This window comes from Pongo pygmaeus, chromosome 13 (assembly GCF_028885625.2).
Source record: "Pongo pygmaeus isolate AG05252 chromosome 13, NHGRI_mPonPyg2-v2.0_pri, whole genome shotgun sequence".
Taxonomy (NCBI): Eukaryota; Metazoa; Chordata; class Mammalia; order Primates; family Hominidae; genus Pongo; species Pongo pygmaeus.
Window position 1 is genome coordinate 111,897,697 of NC_072386.2, and position 27,235 is coordinate 111,924,931.

General features: G+C 48.7%; 1 protein-coding gene across 18 annotated transcripts in view; it reads left to right on the top strand.

The window, feature by feature from the left end:
- Window positions 1–27,235, top strand: part of GSN (gelsolin) — a 64,716-nt gene that overhangs the window by 36,560 nt on the left and 921 nt on the right. For all 18 annotated transcript variants that reach the window (XM_063649903.1, XM_063649895.1, XM_063649899.1 and 15 more), the window contains 13 exons: window positions 6,010–6,171; window positions 7,666–7,815; window positions 9,260–9,349; window positions 12,432–12,564; window positions 13,752–13,840; window positions 14,011–14,226; window positions 16,621–16,754; window positions 19,883–19,973; window positions 21,825–21,995; window positions 22,620–22,794; window positions 24,203–24,327; window positions 24,550–24,627; window positions 26,704–26,764. In XM_063649903.1, the coding sequence (XP_063505973.1) occupies window positions 6,010–6,171; window positions 7,666–7,815; window positions 9,260–9,349; window positions 12,432–12,564; window positions 13,752–13,840; window positions 14,011–14,226; window positions 16,621–16,754; window positions 19,883–19,973; window positions 21,825–21,995; window positions 22,620–22,794; window positions 24,203–24,327; window positions 24,550–24,627; window positions 26,704–26,764 (1,675 nt within the window). The remainder of the gene's footprint in view (window positions 1–6,009; window positions 6,172–7,665; window positions 7,816–9,259; window positions 9,350–12,431; window positions 12,565–13,751; window positions 13,841–14,010; window positions 14,227–16,620; window positions 16,755–19,882; window positions 19,974–21,824; window positions 21,996–22,619; window positions 22,795–24,202; window positions 24,328–24,549; window positions 24,628–26,703; window positions 26,765–27,235) is intronic.

The following is a 27,235-nucleotide window of genomic DNA, read 5'->3' on the forward strand; positions in this document are numbered from 1 at the left end:
TCTCGTTTCAGCCTCACAACTGTCCTGGGAGGTAAGTAATTCCAATTCCATTTTACAGATGAGACTGGAGGCTCAGAGAGGGTCACATAAGCTATATTCAAACCAGGCTTGTGTTCCCTTAACTCTGCCAGGCCCTGTGATGGGTGCTGGGGTGCCCAAGTGAAGAAGGTGGGTCCCTGCCCTTGAGAGTGTCCCAAGGAGTTGGGGAGACTGGCAGGCTCACGAAGAGTTAATCCATTGCCTCCAGGTGGGGTGACGTGGGATCCCAGGGAGTGCTCAGCTCTGAGAGGGGTTCAGGGATGAGATAGATGAGTAGGTGTTTGCTAATCTATCTTGTCCTAGTCACCGTTTCTTAGGGCATAACCTGACAGTCTAACATGGTTACAAAAATGAGAGTTCTCATATACACAGGAAGGGTGATTTTCCAGGTCAGAGAATGTTGCAGAGCAGGTCATAGGCTCCCCAGATTTTTAGGAATAAACAAGGATGATAAGAACTCTTACCGTGTATTAAGCCTTGACTACAAGATCTCATTTAATTCTCACTGTAGCCTTTAGGGTGGATGGTAATGCTCCCATTTCATAGATGAGGAAGCTGAGGCTCAGAGGAGTAAACTAACTTGCCTAAGTTCCCACAGCTGGTAAAAGGTGCTTATCATTGAACACTTATCTATTACTTTCTGTGTGTCAGGGACTCTTCTGGGTGCTTTACTCATTTAACTCATTTTACCCTACCAGGTAGGGTATCTGTTAGCACCATTTTATAAATGAGGCTACTAAGGCACAGAGATGTTAAGCAACTTTTCCAAGGTCACACAGCTAGTAAGTGATTGGACTAGTGTGCAAACCCAGGTGTGAAGGGCCTAGCACAGACCTGGTTCAGAGTAGACATTTGAAGGCTCCCTGATCTTTGATCCTCGCTCGGATATGGCCTGGGATCTACTTGGATAGCCAGGTTCCCTGGCCCCCCGATGATTTTCCGGGATGTTCTTGGATCACACTCGAGGAAAGCTCCAGCTGGGCCCAGATTTGGGGCTTCCGTCCTGAAAGGCGCTGGCTCCTGGTGCGAATGGGAGGCCCAGGGCTGGTCCTGTTTACCACCTTCTGCAAGTCCTCAGGCTGCCCCCGCACTTGGCAGGTCCAGCCCAAGGTTCTCGCCCCGGCGCCCTCATCAATTATAGATCCCGGAGGAGCAGGGCTTGTTACGCAAGACTTGTTCCTGTGAAAGCCTCTTCGTCTGAGCCAATTCTGTCCTTGGAGTGTGAGAAGGGGCAGGGAGGGGACAGCGAGCCACTAGAAAGGGCTGACATGGGGCTTGGCCCTCTTGTTCTGTGACCCCCAAATCCTTAGATCACTGCCCTGCAAGAGAGTTCAGAATCCCTTGATTCTCCGCCCCTCCTCCTCCCACTCTGCAGACCCCCATTTTTGGACTGAATCCTGGAGACCCCCTGGGGCTGGGTTATTTGAAACCCATTGTTCAAATGGAATCTGGGCTAGGCAGAGACCTAGGAGCCCTTGGACCTGCGGAACACAATTAGGAACCCATAGAATCACTGGAACCTTTCTGTCCTCCCTCCCTCCTATTCCTTAGATAAGGAGCTCTGAGTTTAGAGGGTGGAGGGGACCAAGCCTGATCAATTCATTTTTCTTTGTTTTAGAAACAGATTAACTTTTGTTTTCATGTAAATCTTCATTGCTTCTTTTCCTCCTTCTTCTTGACTACAAGAGTAATATAAGCTTATTGTAAAATGTCAAACATTACAGAAATATAGGTTCTAGAAAATAAAAGCCCTCCCAACATGATTCTCCCCTTGGAGATATATACCATATAGTCGCTAATTTCTTTCTCTCTCTCTCTGAATGTATATAGGTAGACAGACACATATATATGTAATCACTTTAATTTGGAAAGTGGCTTTTAAAACAATTTATCCTGTAGAATTTTGTTCAAATAATTTGATGCCAATCTTGCTCACCTAATGATTAGACCATAGAAAGCAGCAATCAATGCTAAAGATTATAGTCAAAAACAGGAAAAACTTCAAAAAACTTCTTTCCCCTGCCCTTGTAGATCCACTAATGTCTTCTAAGAGCTTGCTTTAATTTATTTTTGTTAATTAATCTTTCCAATTCTAATTTCCTAGACCAGTAAAATTAGAGGAGTTAATTAATCAGGAAGCTCATGGCTGCAATAAAATAATTCAACATCAAGAGTTATGTTATAAGGCCGGGTGCGGTGGCTCACACTTGTAATCCCAACACTTTGGGAGGCCGAGATGGGTGGATCATTTGAGGTCAGGAGTTCGAGACCTGCCTGGCCAACATGGTGAAACCCCGTCTCTACTAAAAACACAAAAATTAGCCAGGCATGGTGGCGGGTGCCTGTAATCTCAGCAACTCAGGAGGCTGAGGCAGGAGAATCACTTGAATCTGGGAGGCAGAGGTTGCAGTGAGCCGAGACTGCGCCACTGCATTCCAGCCTGGGCGATGGAACGAGACTCCGTCTCAAAAAAAAAAAAAAAAAAAAAGAATTATTTTATAAATGAATACAGAGAATTTTTAAGAAGTGAGATTTATGACATGAAGCAACCCTTTTCCTTTTTAAAAAATAGGGTAAAGATTTTAATAACAAAAATGAAAGGCATACTTCAACAAGTAAAATATTTAGAGGGGTAAAAATTTTTTCTTTCCTCCCGTTTCCTTGTCTCCGAGGAATCAATAGAAACAGTGAGTCCTTCTAGCACCTTTTGGAAAAGGTTTGCACATCCACTCTCTCATTATGTCCAGCTGAATGAAGTCCCCTGGTTAGGAGTTCCTAGGCTGACAGTTGAATGAAGCTGGGTCCCTGGAAGGGGGATCTTGGGGACAGAACCCAGCGCTGCCGCCCAGCACTGGGCTCTGGACACAATGCTTAATCTCTTTGAATCTCCGTTTCCTCGCCTTTGAAGTGGGATAATTATTAATAGTTCCTGCATCAGGGGCTTGTTGTCAGAACTTCATTGCATGCAATTAAAGCAGGTGCCCCAGCTTTGGCAAAGCTCGGTAAGTGGCAGCCACTGTGCTTGTTTCAGGTAAGCACAGCTGAGCACAGGTGAGCGCAGGGTGTTGCATTTTCTTCCCTGGCTGTTCTTCCTCACTTGTTCTGGGCAGGCTTGGTTACATCGGTCTCAGAACCCTCCTGTCTTTCTGCGCTTCCCCTGCATTGCCCTGACCTATGTCCTTTGCACTCTGCCTGGCTCTCCAATCCCAGGCCTCAAGGCCGTCCAGCCCTCGGGCCCCCTCAGTTGTGACTGCAGTTGTGACTGCAGCTGGTCGGTCCCTCACCCCAGAGTCCCGACTCACTCCTTCCTGATGATGGAAAAGTTACTGTCTTGCTTCCCAGTTTTGGGCAGCAAATTCAGGAGCAGAAGTCACAGTCTTACCCCTTGCTGCACACTGAGGTCAGTCATAGCGTGGCCAACCCACAGCTCCCTTGGAGGGACCTTGGAAGCAGGGTGGAAGACAGGTTGTCAGCTCTGTGAGCACTGGTCGCCCTGCTAGTTCCAAGGGACTCTTGAAAGGCCTTAGCTGAGACCAAGAAGGGACACCAGGGGGTCCTCCAACCACTGGCAACCCAAAAATATCCATTACTTGAAAGAGGGCTCTGAATAGTGGCTTGTTCCTGCCTCCCATCATGGATGACTGAGTGATCTTTTCTCTAAGAAAACCTGATATTGGCTGGCGCAGTGGCTCATGCCTGTAATTCCAGCACTTTGGGAGGCCAAGGCAGGAGGATCACATGAGGCTTGGAGTTCGAGACCAGCCTGGCCAACATGGTGAAACTTCATCTCTACAAAAAATACAAAAATTAGCTGGGCGTGGTGGTGCACATCTGTAATCACAGCTACTTTGGAGGCTGAAGCACAAGAATTGCTGGAACCCAGGAGGTGGAGGCTGCAGTGAATTGAGATTACACCACTGCACTCCAGCCTGGGCAACAGAGTGAGAAACCTGATATTGAGAGAAGAATGTGGATCTTACAGATTCAGACATGCCTGGGTTTGAATTCTAGCTCCACCACCTACCATCTGTATGATCTTGGGCAAGTCCTGTCACCTGTGGGCCCCATTTTGCACGTCCGTGCAATGGAGCAATGATGCCTCCCTTGCAGGCGATGTGTGAAGAATGCCCGGCACAGTGGGCATCATCATTTCGCAAACACGTATATTGCTGACTACAGAAAGACATAGCAGGAGCCCAATATACACAGACTCCCTTTGCCCCTTGCCCTCCTCTACGCTTTGTGGCTAGAATTAGACTTAGCACAGTGGGCTGAGGGGCCCTGGATGGGGTGGCTGCATTGCTGGCCTGAGTGGAAGCCCTCTGCTTCCACCCCATGTGTCTCCGGAGCAGGGAGATGAGCACCTGATCGGGAGGAGGAAACAAGGTTTCCAGCCTTGGCTTGGCCATACACTTGCTGAGCGCCCTTGAGTAAGTCACTTCACTTCTCTGGGCTTCAGTTTACTGTGGGTAAAGTGGGGTGCTGTAGAAGGACCTTTCCAACTCTGATTTGACAACTCTGGGCGTGGAGCTGGGGACTGCTCACAGGAAAGCCCAGCTGACTTTCCTTGGCTTGCTCCTGAGTGAGGGCAGTTGTGACTGCAGCAGGGAAGCTCTCCTGAACACCCTGCTCTGGCATGCAGTAATGATTACAGAGGGTTGGAGAGCAGGAGCTTGTGTCTCCACTTCAGAAAGGAGAGGCCTGAGGCTCGGAAAGGGCAAGTGACTTACCCAAAGCCATCCAGCATTGTTGTGGTAGGGCACCTGTCCCTTACCCATAGCTGCTCTGAAGGGACTGCTGGGTTGGAGTTGCTGCGGTACCGTAGGGGAAAGCAGAAGGGTGGCATGGGCTGGAACAATCCAGAAAGACTTCTCAGAGAGCCTTGAAGGATAGAAAGATTTGGATTTGTACCTCTCAAAGTGGCTTTTGCAAAATACTCAAGCCGGAGGCAGGATATGGTGAAGAAAAGTGGTTCTTGGGCTGAGTTCAGTGACTCACTCCTGTAATCCCAGTGCCCAAGGATCTCTTGAGGCCAGGAGTTCAAGACCAGTTTAAGCAGCATAGTGAGACCCCATGTCTACAATAAAATAAAATAAGCTGGGCACTGTGGCTCATGCCTGTAGTCTTAGCCACTCAAGAAGCTGAGATGGGAGGATCATTCAAGTCCAGGAGTTTGAGGTTACAGTGAGCTGTGATTATACCAGTGCCCTGCAGCCTGGGACAGAGTGAAACCCTGTTGAAAGGAAGGAAGAGAGAGAGAGAGAGGAAGGAAGGAGAGAAAGAAAGAGAGAAAGAGAGAAAGGAAGGAAGGAAAAGAAAGAAAGAGGGAAAGAGAACAAAAGAAAAGAAAGAAAAAAGAAAGGGGAAGAAAGAAAAGCAGTTCTTTGTTCAATAAGATAGGGAAATGCTGTATAAAACAAAAGGCAAGCAGGTGTATTCACCATAGGATTGACAGAGCCTTTATTATGCACATGTGTGTTGTATAACAGTCAGGGAGGGTGAGTGAGAAGCATTCCCTATGCTTATTTGACCATGGAACTCTTTCCTTGCAGAATGTCTTAGGGGACTAGTGTGCCTTTGGGAAATGCTGGTTTTGAGGAAGGAATTGTTGCAGTTTTTTTGATTTAGAAAGTGGCTACAGGGGTCCTTGTTAGTGGAGTATGGGATTCAAAGGGATGGCAGAAAGATGCAGTGGGCAGGGAATCTCTCACTTCTTAGCTGTGTGGCCTTGGGCAAATTTTATTCCTTTCCTAAACCTCGGTTTCCTACTCTGAAATGGGCATAAGAATGTTCCAGTCTCAAACAAGATAATGGGTATGAAAATCCTGTGTTAACTGAGAATCACTGTGTTGCTGGAAAGCCACTGGTCCGCAAGCCGGAATTTCCTTCACCTCAATTCTGTCCCCTTCTTCCATATCTGCTTCCCTAGGCCTTCTCCCCTGGGCTAATGCTGTCTCTTTGGCCCCACAGAAAGGAGGTGTGGCATCGGGATTCAAGCACGTGGTACCCAACGAGGTGGTGGTACAGAGACTCTTCCAGGTCAAAGGGCGGCGTGTGGTCCGTGCCACCGAGGTACCTGTGTCCTGGGAGAGCTTCAACAATGGCGACTGCTTCATCCTGGACCTGGGCAACGTGAGTCCTGCTTTCCTCTTTCCCAGGAGCCACTGAGGTGCTCCTTGTCTGAACAGGGACTTGGGTACATCCACATGAACAAATGCATAGACGCAGGTGGGCAAACCACAGGGACCAGCATTGTTCCTGTACAGATATGTCTGTATGCAAAGACTCCCACAAATGTAGACTCACACCATGGGTATAGTGCGTACGTGGACTTTGATTGACATATAGACTTCCTGGCACCTTCTGTTCATATGTACATCTTGTGTCCTTTTTCACATGCTTATCAATATGTAACAGTCATGGGCAAACACTCTGGGCTTTTGCCCACCAGGTGTGCACATGTGCACCATCATGAATGCCCACACATGTATACTCGGGTATGTTGTTTAAGGTCCCGCATGTGTATATCATACATTTAGTTGCACATGCCCATGATCTATGACAATGTGTGTGGGATGCCCTTACCCAGGCCCACCTTATAGATGTGTGATGCTTTGTACACACTTGTCTCACAAATCCCTGTGAGCGCAGACCTGCAAATGGACATGGCCCTTCTACCCCAAAGCTCATATGCTTATACACCTGTGATATAATGTCCGTGCAAACATGAGCACACCCTGATTTAGTGTAAGCTTTTTATTAAAGCGTCATAGGCACACAGAGGAGTATGTGAATCCTGAGTGTACGGCTTGGTGGATTACACAGAGCGAACACACTCACGTAACACTGGATCATGAAGCAGAACCTCACCAGCCCCTAGAAGGCCCCTTTTGCCCCCTTTCAGTGCCCTCACCCCAAGGGCAACCATCATCCTGAACTTTCTCAACAGCATAGATGAATTTTGCCTGTTTCTGAACTTTGTAGACATGGAACCTTGTTCTTTTATGTCTGACCTTTTGCTCAACATTACATTTCTGAGATGCATCCGTATTGTTGCATTTAGTTGTAGATTGTTCATTTTCCTTGCTGTGGAAGATTCAGTTGTATGGGTGTACCACGATTTATGTATCCTTTATGTTGTTGATGGGCACTTGAGGTGGCTCCTGGTTTGGGGCTATTACAGACAGTGCTACTCTGAACATTCTTGCACAAGTCTTTTGGTGGACATACCACGTACTTCTGTCAGATGTATTCCTAGAAGGAGGATTGCTGGGTCATAAGTAAATAGGTATATTCGGCTTTAGTGGCTATGGCCAAATGGTTTTCCAAAATGGTTGTGCCAATTTATATTCCTTTCAGCAGGCAAATATTTTTGCACACATTCTAGATGTAGTTGTACCTGTGAAAAAATTCATATCCTCGGACATGCACTCCCATCCCCTGGTGTGTGCAGATCACACTTAATTGTACGTGAATAATGCACGTGTGCAGACTGTGCCAGCCTTCACCTGGGCAAGTGCAGAACAGGGTGAGCCTGCACACCACACGCCACACTCCCCAAGCCCTGTCACTGGGTGGGGCTTATAGGAAGGCGGGGCACTGACTTCCTGGGTCTCTGTCTTCCAGGACATCCACCAGTGGTGTGGTTCCAACAGCAATCGGTTTGAAAGACTGAAGGCCACTCAGGTGTCCAAGGGCATCCGGGACAACGAGCGGAGTGGCCGGGCCCGAGTGCACGTGTCTGAGGAGGGCGCTGAGCCTGAGGCGATGCTTCAGGTGCCTGTGGGGTGCGCAGTGGGGTGGCCATGGGGACACGCTGCTCATGAATGTCTTCTGTTCAGTAGGCAATTTGAGGCAAATTTGAGGAAAAAAAAACCTTCCGCTCTACCCCGCCTTTTTATTTTTAAAATACTTTTTTATTTTAATTTTTGAGACAGGGTCTTATTCATTGTTGCCTGAGCTGGAGTGCAGGGTCATGATCACAGCTCACTGCAGCCTTGACCTCCTGGGCTCAAGTGATCCTCCTGCCTCAGCCTCCCGAGTAGCTGGGACCACAGGCGAGTGCTACCAAGCCAGGCTAATTTTTGAATTTTTTGTAGGAATGACGTCTTGCTATGTTGCTCAGGCTGGTCTCCAGCTTCTGGGCTCAAACCATCCACCTGCCTCAACCTCCCAAAATGCTGGGATTATAAGCATGAGTCACCATGCTGGCCCTGCCTCACTTTTGAGGCTGTTTTTCCATCAAACCTGATCACTTTAGGGAGCAAGGGAGATCAGTTTCCTGCACAACTCCCAGACTCCCCTGAGAGGTGGGACTGGAACCCAAGGCTGTGCTGGGAGTGTGAGCTGCATTCTCCAGTGGGGAGGGCCAGGTCCTCTGCAAAGCTAAGGAGAACAGTCTCTTAGCATCCCCAGAGGGCCAGTTTTGTGCTAGAACAAGGTCAGAAAGAGACCACTGAGCCCCAATCCCCTCAATTCTCTTCTGACTATTCCTGGTAGTTTTTGGCCCATTTAGTCACATGATGGGATTGTCAGCCATTGTGCTTTGAGGACATATCAATAGAGGCAAGATTCACCAGGAAAAGGAGGAGACCATGAGCTCTGCTCCATGCCACTTGGTTCCTGCTTTTCTGGGGGCATCCAATTCCAGCTTTTGGAGAGAGTAGAAGGGTGATTATTATTATGGGAAGGGATCTGGATACCAACCATGGCTTGGGAGGGACAGTGGGAGTGAAAATAGGCTCTGAAGCCACAGGGATGGAGGTTCAGATTCTGGCTTAGCCACCTAATAGCTGTGTGAGTAGGTGACTTCATCTCTCTGGACCTCAGATTCCTCTTCTGTAAAATGAGAGTGATAGTCTGTGCCTCCTGGCCTGGGTGTGAGGATGCAGTGAGATCTTTTAAAGGTAGGCGGTAGAAGGTGTTCAATAGCTGTAGTTATCACGATTAGCCGGTAGACGAAATATCTGAAGAGCTATCTGGAGGCAGAGGAGCAGGAGTGTTCTCCTGGAGTTTCTGAGTCAGGGAGACAAGGTGGAAGGGACCTCTGATGAACAGATCTGGACATGTGAGCAGATGCAGGATGTCTCTAAAGGAGGTCAGACTCCATGGGGAGAGTCACAGTGGATGCCCTTGTGATCCTTGCCTGCCTGGGAGCTATCTCAGGGCCTGGCCCCTCCCTCACAGCCACCCTTCCTCTCCATCTCTCCATCTCCTACAGGTGCTGGGCCCCAAGCCGGCTCTGCCTGCAGGTACCGAGGACACCGCCAAGGAGGATGCGGCCAACCGCAAGCTGGCCAAACTCTACAAGGTGGGCACCAGATGCACTGTCTGCCTGGGCATGGGGTCACGACAGGGTGGTGGAAGACCTGGTCTTCCCCACTCCACTGCTGTGGGACCTTGAGCAAAGCAGCCCTTTGGAGGGGGGCCTCGGCTTTCTCACGTCTCCAGTGGACGCTCGTGTACTTCCTTTGCTTTCCTGCACTAGGAGCATGCGATCAACTCCGGACACATCTGTGTCACGCTCATACATGAGGTCTCTCTTTCTGAGTCTCAGTGTCCTAGTCTGTAAAGTGGGAAGAAGAGCAGAATGGTCGACTTTGCAGGATTTCTGGGAGTCCACAGATAAAATGGATGTGAAAACAGCTTAGAAAATACTTGGGGAAATACTACAGAAATGGTGTGTATGTGGGGAGGTTGGGGGTGTGGATTATAGTTAATGACTTTATTCATGATTTCTTTCTTGTGATTTTCACAACTGAATCGAGGCTTGGCTCCAGCTAGGGAACTCTCTTGGCTGAGCTCTGGGAGAAAGCTCAGTCATACTTACATTGTGCCCCAAGTATTTTCAGTAAAACAACAAAATGGGGATGTTGATTCTCACCACCGCCAAAGAAGAACTACTACATTACTGATTTTTTTCTGATTATGAAGTAATACATGTTTATTGTTAAAAAAAAAGAACAGTATTCAAAATATAAAAAGAAAATAAAAGTCCATGCAATTTCACTAGTTTAAAAAACCAGTATTACTTTTAAAATGTGTTTTAATTACAAAAATGACAATACCCAGTTAAAAAATCAGCCTCTCCTCCTCACGAGAGAACACATCTTTGTCCAGCCACAGCTTTCTGTGCCTAGTTACTTTTCCATTTCCATCTTATTATTTTATTTTGAGATAGGGTCTTGCTCTGTCACCCAGGCTGCAGTACAATGGCACAATCACAGCTCACTGCGACCTCTGCCTACTGGGCTCAAGCGATCTCTTGCCTCAGCCTTCTAAGTAGCTGGGACTACAGATGTACGCCACCACACTCAGCTAACTTTTGTATTTTTTGTAGAGATGAGGTTTCGCCATGTTGCCCAGGCTGGTCTCAAACTCCTGGGCTCATGTGATCTGCCCACCTCAGCCTCCCAAAGTGCTGGGATTACAGACCTGAGCCAACGCTCCCAGCCATTTCTATTTTATGTAACTGGATCCAAACTATTCATGCTGTTGTGTGGTCTTTTTTCCACTCAACATGGTCAGGAATATCTTTCTATAATAAATCTCAACACAGCCCTTTATAACAGCTGTATAGTATTCTATTTTATGAATGTAAGAATTTAAGCAAATCCTAATTGATGGACATTAGGATGTTCCACCTTTTCCAATTACAGACGTCCCTCTTGGTGCACTTGTGCTAAGTACAGCACAGCACTAGGGCAAGTTCCTAGACAAGGAACTGCTGGTCACAGGCCGAAGAATGAGTTAGTGGTTGAAAATACTGGTTCTGGGCCAGGCGTGGTGGCTCACCCCTGTAATCCCAGCACTTTCAGATGCCGAGGTGGGCGGATCACCTGAGGTCAGGAGTTCGAGACCAGCCTGGCCAACATGGTGAAACACCGTCTCTACTAAAAATACAAAATATTAGCCAGGCGTGGTGGTGGGTGCCTCTAATCCTAGCTCTCCTCCTAAGGGAGGAGAATCACTTGAACCCGGGAGGTGGAGATTGCAGTGAGCCGAGATCGCGCCATTGCACTCCAGCCTGGGTGACAAGAGCGAGACTCCGTCTCAAAAAAATAAATAAATAAATAAATAAAATAAAATAAGAAAATACTGGTTCTTGGGTCAGGAGTCAGACTACCTGTGTTTGAATTCCAGGTCAGCTATTTCTAGCTGTGCAAGTTCCTTAACCACTCAGTGCCTTGGGTTCCTTGTGACTGAGACAGGGATAGTAACAGAACTATCATATGCAAGGATTAAAGGGGTTCTATAATTATATAAGTTATAGAAATTGCTTAGAACAGTGACTGGCACAGACTAGTAAGTACTCAATTCATATAGAATAATTATTATTTAAAGGACTGCTACCTCACAGTCAACTGTACTCTGGAACAGCTCCCAAATTACTCTTATCAGAGATCTTAAATGCCAGTTTACCCAGAGCCTTGCCAACTGGATATTGTTAAACTTTTGAATTTTGACTCTTAAGATAGACTTTTTTTTTTGAACTTGGGTGAACTTTTTATTTTAGAATAATTTTTAAGTTTACAGAAAAATTGTAAAGATAGTACAAAGAGTTCCTATATACCATTCACTCAGCTTCTCCTTAGCATCTTAGCATAACCAGGAACATTTGTCAAAACTAAGAAATTAACATTGCTTCAATACCATTAACTAAACTATAGACTTTAGCCAGATTTCCCCAGTTTTTTATTCTAGGTTCCAATCCAGGATACCAGATTGCATTTAGCTCTTTTTACTTTTATTTTTCTTTTCTTCTCTTTTATTTACTTATTTATTTTCGAGACAGAGTCTGGCTCTGTTACCCAGGCTGGAGTGTAGTGATGCAGTCACAGCTCACCATAGCCCCGACCTCCTGGGCTCAAGTGATCCTCCCACTTCAGCCTCCCAAGTAGCTGGGGCCACAGGCATGTGCCACCAGGCCTTGCTACTTTTTGTATTTTTTGTAGAGATGGGATCTCGCCATGTTGCCCAGGCTGGTCTCGAACTCCTGGGCTCATGCCATCCACCCACCTGGGCCTCCCAAAGTGCTGGGATTAAAGGTGTGCGACACTGCAACCGGCCTCTTCTCTTTTTTTTAAATAGTAAAGTTGAATACATTTTCAGCAAACTATGCAGTTCCCCTCTGCCACCCAGTTCCCCAAATTTTATCCCGCGCTCCCTTCCCATGTGCAATTTGTGTTACCCTGGAGTGTAGGTCAGCAGATGTGGTTCTGCAAAGCAGAAAAGGAAAAAGAATGTCGAAATGTGTGCGAGAGGAAGCCCAGGTGTTACTCTGCAGGGCCATTTGGGACGGGGGGGTGGGAGGTGGGGCAAGATGGTGGAAGTCTCAGGGCTGGGCAGCCACAGACACTCATGTGCTGGTTCCTTCTGCTTCCTCCCCTCAGGTCTCCAATGGTGCAGGGACCATGTCCGTCTCCCTCGTGGCTGATGAGAACCCCTTCGCCCAGGGGGCCCTGAAGTCAGAGGACTGCTTCATCCTGGACCATGGCAAGGATGGGAAAATCTTTGTCTGGAAAGGTACTGGAGACAGGGGAAGGGTCCCAGCTGGCCTGTAGGATCTTGGGTGGGATGTCCTGCAGCTCCCAGGAACTCAGCTCCCAGGGAGCGTGGAGTGTGCCTGGTGCAATGGAAATCAGAAGTCTTGGACTGAGGCCTTGGTTTTGCATTTGACATACTGTGTGATCTTGGGCACTTTACTTACCCTTTCTGGGCCTCAGATTCCTGATCTGGGCTAAAATGGATGTTTCCCAAGTGCATTATAACGTCAGTTCTCTGAGAGGCTAATTGGCATCCTGTAGAAATTATGTAGAAAACATCTAACTGTATGGTCAGATAAGTTCATGGGCAACAGCAGATTTAAAAATGTTCAAGTTTGTTTACTGTAGGACTTTTAACTTGTTCATTTACAGGGGGGCTTTTCGTGAAGATGATCTGGTTTGGGAAATGCTAAGCTAGAAGTTCATAAACTCTTTGGGTACTATCTTGTGGGAATTCTCTCGGAAACCGTTGGCCCAGATGTTTCTCAGAGGCCCTGAGATGTTCTGAGAGGACCCATCAATATCCTCCCGTGATTCTCTAAGGCTCCTCTTGGGGAAGAGGACAGAGGAGAGGGAGGCAGTGGGAGGACAGAGAGAAAGGGAGAGAGTAGGGAGAACGAGAGAGAGAGAGACTATTATAATTATTACTCTCTAGGCCGCCTGGGCCCTGGGCCAGCTGATCTGGACCTTGGCCTTGGCAGTGAGAAGGCTGGGACTGAGGGCCAGCACTGGCTGGCCAGGAGCTCCTTGGCACGGGAATGCCCTCAGGGTGGCAGCTTCTCACTCACTGAGTAACCTAGGTCAAGTAATTTAATCTCTCTAAGACCCTAGCTTCCTTATAGATATTCAGGAAAAGATTAGCAACTTTTTTTTATTACTTAAGACTATTCTGTGGATTAAATAATCTATGCATAGTTCTAAGCACAAAATACATGCTCACTAAATGGACCACAATAGTGTTGTGATTGGTGTCACTGGTCAGCCCCAGGCTGGACTCCAGGAGCTCTAGTGAGTGGTCAGCTCTGGGGGTCTCTGGCCTTGGCTGTCCACAGTCTAAGAAGAGTAGGGAGGGAAGTTTGGCAGCTCCTTCTCCTGGACTGTTGGAAGTCAGGATGCAGCAGGATCCCGGGCCTCTAACCCTCCATCACTTCCTCTGGCTGCCAACAGGCAAGCAGGCAAACACAGAGGAGAGGAAGGCTGCCCTCAAAACAGCCTCTGACTTCATCACCAAGATGGACTACCCCAAGCAGACTCAGGTGAGTCTTGGAGGCCAGGTAGGATGGGAAGGGGTGGGGCCTGTTTGGAGGGGATGGGCTGGAGTAGGGCGGGTGTCCCACCCTCAGTGTGGATGGGGTATCTGAGGCTCCCCTGGGGACCCCTGCTGGGCAGCCCAGCCACATCCTGCTCCTCTGCCTCCCCTCCCCAGGTCTCGGTCCTTCCCGAGGGCGGTGAGACCCCACTGTTCAAGCAGTTCTTCAAGAACTGGCGGGACCCAGACCAGACAGATGGCCTGGGCTTGTCCTACCTTTCCAGCCATATCGCCAACGTGGAGCGGGTGCCCTTCGATGCCGCCACACTGCACACCTCCACTGCCATGGCCGCCCAGCACGGCATGGATGACGATGGCACAGGCCAGAAACAGGTACGTTTAGGGCGTGGGGTGGGTGTGTCCAGGCCCCTCCCTCACTTTCCCCATGCACTGCCTCTTGCTTCCCCAAGGAGGTTTCTCTCTGAGGTTTGCACAATTTTGGTAGCTGAGATTCTTTGGTGTTACTTAGTTTTTACAGCCAATGCACCCTGTGTATCAGGCCCTGAGCCAAGTGTCTTGGCCCCACCTTGCCCCAAGGAGTGCCTGGTCTGGGAGGGGAGTTGACCACAGCCACAGACCTGTGTGATCAGTGGAAGATGGGAGGGAGCACAGGGGATTGTGCGGACACAGGAAGCAGCAGGGGTGGTTGGTCAGGGCAGCCTGCGCAGAGATGAGAACCCTTGGGTGGGGTCTCAGAGTAGGAGTAGAGCTTTGCTGCCGGAGAGGAAGAGCAGAGAGTGGTGGGCATTCCAGGAGGGACTTGCTATGTTTGGAAAGGAGGGAGCTATCCCAGGGGGCTAGTGCTGATGGCATCCCCAGGGAGGGGCCTTGAATGCCAATTTCAAGGGTGTGGACTTGATCCTCTAACCAGTGGGTGCTAGTGAGGGGTTTTTCTTTTTATTAAATCAGAAATGCAACAGGCTCAGATCTATGCTTTATCTTTTTTTTTTTTTTTAATAGAGACAGGGTCTCGCTATGTTGCCCAGGCTAGTTTCAAACTCCTGGGCTCAAGCAATCCTCCTGCCTTGGCCCTCCAAAGTGTTGGAATTACAGGCATGAGCCACTGCGCCTGGCCACGTGCTTTAGAAACTCACCGTGAAAATGGGTTGGAATATGACTCCAGGATATCATTAGAAGAAAAAAATCAGTCAAAAAATAAATAAAAGAAAAATAAAAAGAAAACTAAGAAAATGGATTGGAGGCAGGAAAATGAAGATAGAGAGCTTATAAGGAGCTTGTTCTAATAGTGCAGGGGAGAGATGATGACCTTGAGACTAAGAAGGTCACAGTGGAGAAGGGGAAGAGGGGTGTGGGGTTCAGCGGTGTTTAGGAGGTAGAATCCGCCTCAGGCAAACTTGATTCCATTCCTAATAATAGGAATAACAAACGTGTTCATTTTTATGTATTATTGTTTTTAGTTTGGTGTTAGCATTCATTCGTTGCTTCAGTGGATAGGGAGAATGCATTGAAAATATTTCGGGTGGGGCAGTGTGGTAAGACCCCTTGCAGCCTGACTGTGAGACTTTGGGCAAGTTACATAACCTCTTTGAGCTTCACTTTCTCACTTGTAAAGTGGGGTTTCATCCCACTCCACCACCTTCAAGAATGTTCAAAATCCAGAGATTCTAGGATTCTGTTTCCCAGGACTTGGACGACTCCGTGTCTTCATAGCTCCACCAGGTGGCGCTGCCGGGCCTCGTGACCACTTGGAAAAAGCGGTGTCACCAGAACGCTGCGGAGACCTGCCAGCAGGGGTCACGCTGAGGTCGCCTCGTGGTGCCCCTGCCTCTGCAGGTGACCTATGAAATTCCTGGCAGGCCCAGCACGGTGGCTCACGCCTGTAATCCCAGCCCTTTGGGTGGCAGAGGCGGGCGGATCACCTGAGGTCAGGAGTTCGAGACCAGCCTGGCCAACATGGTGAAACCCCATCTCTACTAAAAATACAAAACTTAGCTGGCCATGGTGGCAGGCACCTGTAATCCCAGCTACTCGGGAGGCTGAGACAGAACAATTGCTTGAACCTGGGAGGCAGAGGTTGCAGTGAGCCGAGATTGCGCCATTGCATTCTAGCCTGGGTGCCAAGAGTGAAACCTCGTCTCAAAAAAAAAAAAAAAAGAGAAAAAAGAGAAAAAAAGAAAGAATCCAGGCAGCTCAGTAACGATAGAGATAATGGTGATATTAGTAAGACAATAATAATAATTATGATAATAAGAGCAGCTGCCACCTACAGAGCAGTCCCTTTGTGCCGGGCCCCATGCTAGACTTTCATGAGTAAACTCATTTGAGCCTCACAGTACTTTGAGGTAGGTACTATGATTATCCCCATTTTTCAGGTGGGAAAACTGAGGCTAAGAGCGGTTAAACCAGTTGTCTGAGGTCTCATGGCCCAGAAGGGGATGAGGGGTCTGATTTGGGGTCTGTGTCTGGCTCTTCCCCTCACTGTACTGCATTCCTTTGGAGCTGCCTTGACGATCCTCAGCGAAGGACAGACGGGCTGGGGCAGGGCATGGTATGAGGGGCCCGGGCAGGAACCCTGACCCAGAGTCCCAGCCCTGCCTCCTAGTGGCTCTGTGAGTTGGGCAAACCATTTAACTCCAGTCCGAGCCCAAGTGATTAAAAGTTCATCCCATGGTCTAACCACAACCTACCACGCTGCAGTTTCCTGGCTTGCCTGAGCTGGGGGGTGGGGGTGCTGCACAGCATCTGACCCCAGCTTTGCTCCTGCAGATCTGGAGAATTGAAGGTTCCAACAAAGTGCCCGTGGACCCTGCCACATATGGACAGTTCTATGGAGGCGACAGCTACATCATTCTGTACAACTACCGCCATGGTGGCCGCCAGGGGCAGATAATCTACAACTGGTGAGGTTCTGGGGCCATCGGTGTGTGTCGTGGGGGTACTGGCTGGGCCCTGAGCAGGGCTGAAGACAGACTGAGGGTGTGAGGGCCTGAGGTGGGACCACCACTCCCTGCTGGGAGAGGCTCTTGTCCACAGGGCAACACCATTTGCTTATTTCTCCAAACAACTTTGAAACTCTTCTTACCAAATGATTATACATCTATTGTAGGATATAGTGAATGTGGAGAAACAAACAGAACATCTCCCACAAATCCATGACAAGTACTATGCACACCAGGGTTTATCCTCCCACACATATTTTTCAAGCCAAAAATTTTTTAAATTTATATTTATTTATTTATTTATTTATTTTGAGACAGAGTTTTGCTCTTGTTGCCCAGGCTGGAGTGCAATGGTGCAGTCTTGCTCACTGCAACCTCTGCCTCCCAAGTTCAAGCAATTCTCCTGCCTCAACCTCTCTAGTAGCTGGGATTACAGGCGCCCGCCACCATGCCTGGCTAGTTTTTTGTATTTTTAGTAAAGACGGAGTTTCACTATGTTGACCAGGCTGGTCTTGAACTCCTGACCTCAGATGATCCATCTGCCTCAGCCTCCCAAAGTGGTGGGGTTACAGGCGTGAGCCACCACACCCAGTCCCAAAATTATTTTAAACAGAGAATACATTTACATGGTTCAAAAATCAAAACAGAATATAAAGGTATTTATTGAGAAATCTTATTCCCACCCCTGTCCCTCTCTACCCCATTCTCTAGACCCCACCCCTTCTTGGGTAACTGCTTTAATCTCTTGCATATCCTTCCAGTAACTCTTCCTGAAAAAAAATACATATGCAAATAATTTATAGCCTGGTCCCTCTGTATATTGCCCTGCACCTTGCTTTTCTGACTCCATTCTTCCTAGAGATCAATAATGTCAGTACATAGAGACATAGAGAGCTTCCTCATTCTTTTTTACAGTTGCATAATAGTCCTTTGGATGGCTGTACTATAGTTTATTTAACAAATTCCTTGATGATGCGTACTTGGCTTGATTCCAGTCTTTCTCTATTACAAACATTGCTGTGATTAGTAACCTTAAACAAATATCATTTTGAACATGCAGAGAAATGCCTCTAGAGTAAGTTCCCAGAAGTGAGATTGCTGGGTCAAAGAGTAACTGCACTTGTCATTTTGATAGATAGCCCCCAATTTCCCTTCATAGTGTTTGTAGCATTTTACATTCCCACCAAGCAACCCGTGAGAGTCCCTGGTTCCCTATAGTCACACCTGTGGATTGTGTGGTCAAACTTTTGGGTGTTTGCCAATCTTATGGTTTATAAAATGGTGTCTCAGAGTATTTTTAACTTGTATTTCTCTTACTATACAGTCTAAAACTTTTTGTCTGATTATTGACTGTTGGATTTTTTTCTTCTTTTTTTTTTTTTTTTTTTTGAGACAGGGTCTCACTCTGTTGCCCAGGCTGGAGTGCAGTGGTGCGATCTCTGCTCACCACAACCTCTGCCCCCGGGGCTCAAGCGATTATCTTGCCTCAGCCTCCTGAGTAGCTGGGACTACTTGCCACTACTCACCACCACGCCTGGCTACTTTTTGTACTTTATGGATGGGGCTTTGCCATATTGCCCAGGCTGGTCTCGAACTCCTCAAGTGATCCGCCTGCCTCAGCCTCCCAAAGTGTTGGGATTATAGGCATGAGCCACCACGCCAAGCTGGATTCCTTCTTTTTTAAACTTATTTTGAAATAATATTAGACACTTGCTGAAAAGTTGCAAAAATAGTACAGACAGTTCTCGTATATCCATTACCCAATGGAGTATTCACCTATGTTCACATCTTACATAACCCTTACATAACCATAGCACAATTAACAAAGCCAGGAAGTGGACATTGACGCAATACTACTTACTAATCTATAGGCTTTACCTAAATTTCCTCAGTTTTCTCATTACTGTTTTTTTTTTTTTTTTAGACAGAGTCTTGCTCTGTCGCCAGGCTGGAGTTACAGTGGCATGATCTCGGCTCACTGCAACTTCTGCCTCCCAGGTTCAAGCAATTCTCCTGCCTCAGCCTCCCGAATATCTGGGACTACAGGTGTGCACCACCACACCCGACTAATTTTTGTATTTTTAGTAGAGACGGAGTTTCACCATGTTGGGCAGGCTGGTTTTGAACTCCTGACCTCAACTGATCTGCCTGTCTTGGCCTCCCAAAGTGCTGGGATGACAGGCGTGAGCCATCGCGCCCAGTCCCCACTACTGTTCTTTTCCTGATCGAGGATCTAACCCAGGATCCCACATGGCATTTACTCATCATGTCTCCAGAGTCTCTGAATCTATGGCAGTTGTCTGGTCTTTCCTTTTTTTCACGCCCTTAACACTTTTAAAGACTACTAGTCAGTTATTTTGTAGAATGTCTCTCAATTTGACAACCCCAGACATTTAAAAACAGCTTAAATTTTTTTTTTTTTTTACTAGATAATACATACACCTGGTACAAAATTTGTGAGAAGACTGTTTAAAAAATTAGATGCATCAGCACATTAATAGGTCAGATTTTGTTTGCTTCTATGACGACATATGTTGGTTACGGAAAACTTAGACAATATGCAAAGAGGTGGGATAGAAAGGCAAATTCCCCCTAAATCTTCCCCCTAAGGGCAATTACCATGGACCTTTTGGTGAACATCTGTGCAGACCTCTCTGCACGTGTTCATGGGGGGCTTAATCACTGACATCTTTTCCTACAAATAGGCTCTCGTAACACTTGCTATTCTGCGACCTGCTTTTCTGCCCAGAGAAATGTCCTGGCCACTTTTCTGCATCTCAGATTTGAGTCTCAGAGCATCTTCTCTGTGGCTGTTCAGCATGGGATGACCCAGCCAGTCTCCTGTGGGACACATTTAGCATAAGGAGATCCATGCGTTGCACTCAGATCTCTGTAAGCGGGCGAGATGCTAGGCTGAGAGTGGAAGTGTTGGTGTGGTTCCTGGCTCTCATTGTTCTGAGAGTCCCCTTCCCTCTCTATCTGTTTCATTACTGGTGATGGGGAGATGTGTAGGTTTCTCATACTCAGGGCAAGGGAGAGGCTCAGGGCTCTGTGTGTACCTGGATGCTGAATCTCACTTCACCTTCCAGGCAGGGTGCCCAGTCTACCCAGGATGAGGTCGCTGCGTCTGCCATCCTGACTGCTCAGCTGGATGAGGAGCTGGGAGGTACCCCTGTCCAGGTGAGCCCAGCCCACCACCTCTCTGGGCTGCAGCCTGAGCCTTGTCCTTCTCTTCACTCATCTGTCTGACTCTCATCCATCCATTCGTTTGTCCATCCATCCATCCATCCATCCATCCATCCATCCATCCATCCGTGGAACAGGTATTTATTTAGGGCTTCCATGTGTTCCACACTGCATCTGTAGCCATGGACACACAGACACACTGCCCCTGCCCTAATGGACTTTGCTGTCTTGGGTGGTAGTAGACACTCAACACACATGCACACCAATGGCTATGACAGATGCAGCGAGTGAAATTGACAAGACCTTGGGAGAGAGACATGGGAGAGGCGATATGGCTGAGCACGGATGTGAAACCAGCATGCTTTGGTTTGAATCCTGTCCTTACCTCTGGGCAACGTTGGGCAAGTCACTTAGCCTCTCTGTGCCTCTGTGTCCTCAAAATAGGGGTAATAACAGTACCGTCCCACAGGATTGCTGTGAGGATTAAGAGTTAACATTTGTAAGCATTTAGAGTCATGCCTGGCATATAAGAAGTCCCCCCTTATACATATGTGTTAAGTACGAGGACGCAAATCCTAGGTAGGATCCTATTGGATTAGAAAAGCCCACCCCTGTCCCAGGAGGGGACTGTTCAACTGGGACCTAATGCACGTGTAGGAGTTGCCCAGGCAGAGTGAAGGAAAGCACATTCTGGGTAAAGGGTGGTAGACGTGCAAAGGTCCTGAGGTGGGAGGGGGCGTTGGGTGTTAAAGCAAGGGGAAAATGCCATGATTTGAGGCTAGAGAGATGCTCAGAGGGGCCAGACCACCAGAGGCCATGGTGACGATGTTGACCTTGATGCTGAGAACAACAGGAAGTTGCTGAATGATAAGTCTGAGGTGTAGGGATTTCTGGCTTAAAAAGTCACTCTGGACAGGTGCTGGAGGGCAGCAGAGCTGGTTTGTGGAGATGTGGGGGAAGCGGACAACAATTGTGCCTCCTCCATCCTATGGTGGGAGTGGGCAGGGCTCTAGATTGGCATCGGGGGTTCGTGCACTGACCTTTGACTATGATAGACTGGGTGCTGGGCACTAAATGAGATAATGACCATCTTAGCTCAGTGCATCCTGACAACAGCCTCGGGGGTAGCATCCTTGGCTGCGTTTTTCAGAGGAGGAACTCAAGAGGTTGAGACACGTGCCCAAGTTCTCACCATCAGGGTGCAGTTGGGGTCTAAGCCCTAACTCAGCGGTGGTGGGTCGTGGTGGGAAGCGACTGCCATACGTCTGACGTACATGTGAGGTTTTCTTCTGGACATAGTTAGCCGGGGCCACGGTAAGGTGCTGCACACAGGGCAGGAGCAGCTGTGAGGGTGTACATCTTCCCTGCCTCACTCCCACCACCAAGCCCCTGACTGCTGCCTGCATCTGGGGTGCACTGGCTGTGCAGGAGGGGGTTTTCTGGATCTAGAATGCTCTGTTCTTACCACTCCACCAGCAGTCATGCCCAGGCCTGACGTCAGCATTCTGGAAGAATGTCCACCAGCGGTCCCTGTGCTTCTATTTAAGGGAACATTTGCAAACACAGGCTCTCCTGGTTCTTGGACCAGGCTGAGGGTCAGAAAGGCACGTCCTCATGGAGATGGAGAGCAGCCCAGCAGCAGTGCCCTGGGGACCTCAGACAATAGCACTGTCTCCACCCTTCCTGGAATTCTGGTGTCCGTGCCTGTGTGTTTTCGGGTCACATTCCATGCCACACACAGACACAAGCATGATGGCTTCGTCTGGAGGGATGGGCCCAGTGCGACATAGAAGGACTGAAGCCTGCCCCCAAGGTCCCTGACTCGCTCCCCTGTCTCCCTGCCAGAGCCGTGTGGTCCAAGGCAAGGAGCCCGCCCACCTCATGAGCCTGTTTGGTGGGAAGCCCATGATCATCTACAAGGGCGGCACCTCCCGCGAGGGCGGGCAGACAGCCCCTGCCAGCACCCGCCTCTTCCAGGTCCGTGCCAACAGCGCTGGAGCCACCCGGGCTGTCGAGGTAATTTCCAGGTCCTGGAACACAGAAGGGATTGGCCTCCCTGAAACCTCCCAGCTCAATGGCCAGATCTCCAGGCACAGGAACAGGGGCGGGGGGAGGTGAGTGAGGGGGTAAGAAGCAGCTTTTTGTATTTTCCTGTCCTGGCCACAGGGTTGTCTGTCTTAGACTTCCCCCTGTTTCAAGGATACCCAGTGTCCCTTGCACACTTTGTATAGTGGACAGCTCACTATCTACCATTCTGTACATCAGGATGTCATTCTTGATTACCTTCCAGTTGTCTACTCTCCCTTTCATGGAGGAAGGCATAGATCTGGACATGATTCCCAGGATGGTCTGAGCAGCCTAGAGGGGAATGGGACTCTCACCTCCTTTGTTCTAGGCACTCAACTTCTGTTAATGCAGCCCTGAATTCTAGAATCATGTTGGCTAGTCACGGTGCATTAGTGACTCATGGGAGTCAACCAAGGCCATCAGGGTCCAAAGTCTATGCCCTCAGCTCTGATGGGCTGTGCTCCTCCAAGTCCCCACCTGAAAGCTACTCCTGCTGCAGGGTCTCCTGGGCTGTGAGGAGGGGGCTGAGGGCTTTTTGTCTGGTTCCTGATTAACCAAGCTGTACCCTCCCAGGTATTGCCTAAGGCTGGTGCACTGAACTCCAACGATGCCTTTGTTCTGAAAACCCCCTCAGCCGCCTACCTGTGGGTGGGTACAGGAGCCAGCAAGGCAGAGAAGACGGGGGCCCAGGAGCTGCTCAGGGTGCTGCGGGCCCAACCTGTGCAGGTGGCAGAAGGCAGCGAGCCAGGTAGGAGCCGAGGTGGGGGGCCTGCTGCTCTCCAGATGCAGCTGTTAGGTTTCCCTTCTTTCCTGTGGCTTGGGGGCTCTAAATCCTCCCCTCTACCCCGCCCCAGGGCCTGTCCCCTAATGTATGTTAAATAAAAGCAGTTGCATTAAAATGAGGGCTATGGTCAGAGAGAAGGAGGTCTCCAGGAGCTAAAGAAAGGAGAGCCTAGCCTGGGCGTGGTGGTTCATGCCTGTAATCCCAGCACTTTGGGAGGTTAAGGCAGGCGGATCACCTGAGGTCAGGAGTTCAAGACTAGCCTGACCAACATGGAGAAACCCCATCTCTACTAAAATACAAAATTAGCCAGACATGGTGGCACATGCCTGTAATCCCAGCTACTCGGGAGGCTGAGGCAGGAGAATCGCTTGAACCCGAGAAGTGGAGGTTGCGGTGAGCTGAGATCACACTATTGCACTCCAGCCTGGGCAACAGGAGTAAAACTCTGTCTCAAAAAGAAGAAAGACAGAAAGAAAGAAAGGAGAGCCCAGTGTGGGAAGGCGCAGTTGGGCTGTGGAAGGAGGCGGTCCCTTGCTGGGAAGCCTTGAAAGGTGGTAGGCAGGGCTGATAGCATCAGAGGGGCAGTGGTCTCCTTATATCTCTAGACTCTCCATGGACAGAAATGCCACCAGCCTGCTCTGTTTCCAGAATGTGGGCCGGGCAGCTCTTCCTTCTGCCAGCCTGCAGTCTTTATACTGTTACTTTGAGTTCATTCACAGCTGCTTGATGCTTAACAGAAATGGTGAAGAGTGACTTGGTCTAAAGCAGCTCTGTCCAGCAGAACCTTCTATGCAGATGGACATGTTCTGTATCTGCCGGGTCCAATTTGACAGCCATTAGTCACGTGTGGCTGTTGAGCACTTGAAATGTGACCAGTGGGAATTAGTGGGAATGAAGAACTGAACTTTTAGTTAAATTTAATTTTAATGAATTTAAATTTAAATGGCTGCACATGGACAGAGCAGGTATAGTGGAAAGAGTATAGGTATTAGAATCAGACAAGATTTGTATCCTGGTCTTAACACTTACCATCTGTGTGACCTTGAGTGAGTTGCTTAACCTCTCCGAGCCACAATTGCCTCTTTAGCTGAGTGGAGCTAATGATCCTCATCCTGCAATGCTGTCGTCAGCCTCAAGCCAATAGTAGTCCTGGCTGTGTGACTACCGCCAAGTCTGCCCTCTCTGGGCCTCTATTTCATCACCTTCCAATTCACTCAGGCCTCTTCCCTCTGGATCTCCTGGGATTTTTAGGATGGAGGGAGGAGAGGGAGAGCAGTTGGTTGCGCTTGGGCAGGGCTGGTCCCAGGGTCCGATGAGATGGGAGAGAGGGATGATGGTATCCCTTGGCAACTGGCGTGGCCTCCCCTCACAGATGGCTTCTGGGAGGCCCTGGGCGGGAAGTCTGCCTACCGCACCTCCCCACGGCTGAAGGACAAGAAGATGGATGCCCATCCTCCTCGCCTCTTTGCCTGCTCCAACAAGATTGGACGTTTTGTGGTGAGCCCCTGCGGAGGTCACACCTCTGCTTTCCCCTCGGGAGGCGAGTTCCACAGGACTGGCCAGCAGCAGGGGCAGGAGAAACAGTTCTGACGGCATGGCACAGAGGAAGGGGCCCCCTGCCAGCTGCAGTCAGCTGTGCCACTCCCTCAGGGGGCAGATAGAGGAAGCCCACCCAGGGGAGGGAAGACATCTCGCTGATGCTCTTTCATTCCTTCCCAGATCGAAGAGGTTCCTGGTGAGCTCATGCAGGAAGACCTGGCTACGGATGATGTCATGCTTCTGGACACCTGGGACCAGGTGGGTGAAGGATAGGTGAAGGCTCTCTGTGCCAGAGGGAGTGGGAGAAACTAGACCTCCAGTTCTATGATCAGTTGCTAGAAGGACCTCAAAGAGGCAGTGCCAGGTGTTGCCAGAAAAGTCTCTAAGGGTACTGGAAGTCACTTCTTCTTTCGGAGCTTCCATTTCCTCATCTGTAAACTGGGAGTGGCGGTACCTCCCTTACAGATGCACTCACCTTGAAGGTGCAAAACGCCCTACAAAGGCAAATCACATGACCTTCATCATTCTCTCCCAGACCTTGCGGGAGCGTGAACTCTTCCTTTAAATCTGTTGGCGGAGGAAGTTGAACTTAGCAGCATCGTGTTTGCAGGCATAAACTGTCCAGTGTCACCTAGAGGCTCTAGAGGGCTCCTGCTTTTGGTTTGAGGGCTCTGGGCTCTGTCTCCACTTCGTCTCCTAGAGAAGGCCATTATGTAGGACTTGGCAGGGGAAGATGCCATTCACTCACTCAACCAATATTAATTGGGCACTGCTTTGTGCCAGGTGCTTTATGTTTGAGATGCTAGGGATAGAGCAATGAATAAAGTAGGCATTTTCCTGCCCTCCCAGGGCTTACGTTCTCATGGGGGTGTCAGGTCAGTCACCTTTCCTATCAAGGTGGCTTCTCCCAGAGTCCTCAGAGTTATGGAGCGGCTGGCCACGAAGGCATAAGACTCTACACTACCCACAGTGCTGCTCGGAATCCCCAGTTGGAAGATCAGGACCAAAAATGGTTGCAGCTTGAGCCATTCAGCAGTTGTCATTGATTGATCCATTGGCTGCTTAATCTGTTTGTTCATCTGTTAGGGATTCAGTCAGCCAACATTTATTCAGCACCACTGTCTTCCAGGCAAAATGCTGAGTGCTGAGAATCCTATGATGAGCAAAATAGATAGAATGCCTGCCTTCGAGGGGCTTCCACTTTAGTTGGGAACACATTTATAAATAAGTAAGAGAGGACCAGACACGGTGGCTCGCGCTTGTAAACCCAGCACTTTGAGAGGCTGAGGTGGGCAGATCACTTGAGGTCAGGAGTTCAAGACCAGCCTGGCCAACATGGTGAAACCCCATCTCTACTAAAAATACAAAAAAATTAGCCAGGCTTGGTGGTGGGTGCCTGTAATCCCAGCTACTTGGGAGGTCGAGGCAGAAGAATCACTTGAACCCAGGAGGCGGAGGTTGCAGTGAGCTGAGATCACACCACTGCACTCCAGCCTGGGTGACAGAGTGAGACTCCGTCTTAAAAAAAGTGAGAGAAACCAAGTCTGACATTTTATTGTGTAATGCCATTTTATCAATGCTAGGTGCTCTTTGAAGTAATATTTTAGATATGCATAAAAATAGATGATACATAAAAATCAGCTAAATAATGTGTAATAGAACTTGTAACAAGACTCAAAATGGCGATAGTGGTGGGTGAGTTATTTTTCTTCCAAGCCTTAGGCCCATTTTGACAAAGATGCACACAGACAGGCACACAGTAGACTCTCAGTGCATATTTGTTGGATGAATAAATGAGTGAGAATATGTTTGGCCACTCATTTGTTGAACGAGTGAATGCTGTTCAAGAGATAACTCATGGACCTTTAGAGAAGAATCTCAAACTCAATGTCTGATGGCACCTGGTTGGCAATGTTAGCGAGTGAAGCAGGCTGGGATAGGGAGACATGAGGAAGCAGTGGAGTCTGAGGCAAACTAGAACTGCTCATCTCAAAGGGGCGGCTCCTGCACAGCTTGACTCAAGTGAGGTTTGAAGGCCCAGGCTGCTAGATCCTCCAATTTTTTAAGAGAAGTTGGAAATCTAGATTTTTATGTCATCAACGGTTTAAAAAGACATTGTTGGCCAACACAAGGTAGTGGGTGAGCAAACAAAACATGTTTGTAGGTTGCCAGTTTTCAACCTCTGTTCCAAATCCCTCCAGTCTTAGTTAATGGGCTCTGTTAGTAAGGGGAGGGCTTTGTCTGGTCTGACACCTGGCCCCTCCCCAGTCTTCCTCCAGCCGTGAATTTGATCAGCACTCCTCATGTACCTTTCATGTCTCATCTCACCTCCAGGTCTTTGTGTGGGTTGGAAAGGATTCTCAAGAAGAAGAAAAGACAGAAGCCTTGACTTCTGGTGAGGACCCAAGTCCCTGGGTGGGGGGGTCCATTGCTTGTGGGGTGGTGGGAGTGGCTCCTGTACAGGTATGGGAATGAGCATCTTTCCAGGGGACTGATGGACAAGATAGGGTGGGGACTTCCTCCTCTGTGGGCCAGCCCCTCATAAATCCTGCGTGGGATAGTGAAGAACACATCAGTTCCTTCAGAAACCCTGAGGCTTCTGAAAGAAGCCTCTCCTCTGTTCCAGGAGAAGGAAGGAACAGATGAGAAGTCACTTCAAGTTCCCAGAATACTCAGGAGCTGAACTTGTCAAGGTTTAGATGTGGCAAAGCAGGCCAGGCATAGTGACTCATGCATGTAATCCCAGCATTTTGGGAGGCCAAGGCAGGAGGATCACTTGAGCCTAGGAGTTTGAGAGCAGCCCGGGCAACATAGTGAAACCCCATCTCTAGAAAAAATACAAAAAAATTAGCCAGGCGTGTTGGTG